Source organism: Crocodylus siamensis, chromosome 10 (genome assembly GCF_052110815.1).
Source record: "Crocodylus siamensis isolate JL-2025a chromosome 10, ASM5211081v1, whole genome shotgun sequence".
NCBI classification, from domain to species: domain Eukaryota; kingdom Metazoa; phylum Chordata; order Crocodylia; family Crocodylidae; genus Crocodylus; species Crocodylus siamensis.
Window position 1 is genome coordinate 46,045,646 of NC_143404.1, and position 2,465 is coordinate 46,048,110.

The 2,465-nt window shown below is 44.4% G+C and overlaps 1 protein-coding gene across 1 annotated transcript; it reads right to left on the reverse strand.

The window, feature by feature from the left end:
* Window positions 1-451: 451 nt before the first annotated feature.
* LOC149856536 (uncharacterized protein F54H12.2-like) lies at window positions 452-1,132 on the reverse strand. The gene has a single exon (XM_090064076.1). It carries the CDS (start codon window positions 1,130-1,132, stop codon window positions 452-454), a length of 681 nt encoding a protein of 226 aa, XP_089920202.1.
* Between the last annotated feature and the right edge of the window lie 1,333 nt (window positions 1,133-2,465).

Here is a 2,465-nt window from a genome sequence, read left to right on the forward strand (position 1 = left end):
AATAATACAATTTTAAAATCTGTTCAAATGATAGTCCCTTGCTACAGTGGTACAGGAAAAATACAGAGTGGTATCTGCAGGTGACAGACTGGGGGTCTTGTAACTGGTTCATCTGAAAAGCAGTGTCGGTAGCATTCTTCTTTAAAAAGAACACAATGCTTTGAAGAAAGAGAGCGCTGTTTGGGGGGTGACTGTACAAGTTGAAAAACTCCCTGTGGTTCTGATCCTCCAGGTAAACAGCCAACCACTCTTCTTCAGGTTGATTATGTGGGCACATGTTGACCACCAAGCTCAGGGGCCTTTGAAACAGTCGAGTCTTAGGAAGCCAGTCATAGGGAAAAACGTCTAAGAAAGCTTCCTTGGCATAAGGATCTGAGGATAAAACCCTGGTGAGCTGTTCAGTGTCCATCTTCAATGTAGTCAAACAGGATGTTTCTCTTCTGATTTATTTCTATGCTTTGTCAAAGACCTCATACACACTCATGTTAACAATGGTGGGCAAAGCCACAGCAAAGTGTATTTCTGCTCTTAGGTTCCTGGTTTTAATCAGAGAATAATGATCATCACACTCCTGGTCAGGAGACAGGTCAAAGGCAAACAAGGTGTACCCCAGGGCAAACTCTTCACGGTTGATTATCAGGGCCTGGTCTTTCATACGTTTATCGGCTGTCTGTACCAGCTGCATGTATTCGGTCATGTAGTTGCCGTTCTCAAAATCTGGTTGTAGGGGCTTTGCCATGGTTTGTTCTCCATCAATGTACAGGGCCACAAAATAAATACTGTAATGTTTAAAGTAAAAGGGGGTCTTAACATAATTCCCACCAAAGGCATCGTTATCAACACACCTGATGACAATGAGTTTGGGCAGCTGCCCCAGAAACAGATTGTCCTGGTTGTTGACGCGGCTGCCAGCAGGAATGCTAAACACTTTTATATCCATGCGGTCTATGGGGTATTTAGCATTGGCCATAAGCAAGGCCTCCGTGTGGCCCAGATGGACGCCCAGGTCTACCTTCACTTTTTTCACAAAAAGTGAGGTGGATGTGATTTTTACTTTACATTGGCCAGCCGCTGTGGTGCCCAACAAGCAGAAGGCATCTTTACTGCATGTCAGTTTAATTTTCATGTCCATGCCATTCAGCAAGTTTTTCTTGAAAAAACAAATCGCTATGGAGATGACCAAGCAGCTCTATCTTTTTGCTCTGGTCTGCCAGGTTTGCCCGTCTCCGAAACCCATAATTATTGCCATCCTGTGTGACCATTTCATGATGTCTGGGGGTATCTTTGTAAAACAGGCCGGCAAAAGATTGGGTGGTGAGGGTTTCATCACTGTAGTTGAGAACCAATTTGATGAAGGCTTGGTAAGGGTAACAATAGTTGCTCTGGCTTATGAGACAATCTCCCAGAGTGACATCCAGCTGACTGAAGACAGAGGCCAGTGAGTAATTCACCAGACCCACTGCTACCCCAGCATCAAAATCAGTTCCATCACCTTTTACAATCTTGCAGCAAAGGTGCAGCAGTGTGTTGTTCAAATCTAAGTAATCTTCGCCATTCCCAGCTATAAAAAAATCAATAAGGCCAGACTCGGTAATAGCCAAGAGTCGGGGGGATCTCAACGTACAGGCTTTGCTCAATGCAGGTCTGCATACAGGCTATTTGAAACACATCCAGTTCAGACCTGCAGTGAACAAAGGCCATGGCAATTAAAATATATTTCTGTTTCCTCCAAAAGAGCACCCCTTCTTTCTCCCAGGCTGCTTCTTGGTTTTTCCTGTATGGCTGCCCTGTCGACTTAACCTCTTCTTTTTAAGGGGTTGAGGAGGTCCTGTACATCCAGAGTGTGGTGCATCTCTCTTTCTTTTAAGGCTCTTCCTTTGAATATGCATGGCTTGTCAGCTTGACCACCTTATGCAGGAGAACTCAGGAGATGTGACCGATCACGTCTTTGGTGCACCGCATTTTTAGCATGGGGCTTAATAGTCTCCAGGCCCCCATCTCAAAAGTAGAATGGCTTTTCTAAAGAGGCTGTGCAATATGCCTCCCATGCCAGCTCCATACATCATGGGCAACCCCTGATATCCAGGAAGACCATACCCGGCCTGGGCTTTATAATAATTTCTGTACAAGTTAGGGTCCCCATAGTTTTTTACCATCGCCATCATGCTTTTACTTATTTTAAAATATCAAAGTCTTCCGGGGGGCACAGGTGAAGCTTAACGATCACCTTACCAAAGCAAAATGAGACATGTTTGTTCTGACCCATCTTTATTTCAATGCTGATTGTGTCGATGTGGCACTGACTAATGGGGACATAATGTGGCTTGTCATATGAGGTGGTGAAAAACTTGTTGTTCCCATGGACAGGGACACAGCATAGTAAAGGAACTGAAAAGTCCCTGACAAGCTGATGTTCCATAATCTCTGTGTAGACATAGAAAGAATTGAACCCACTGGTAATATCA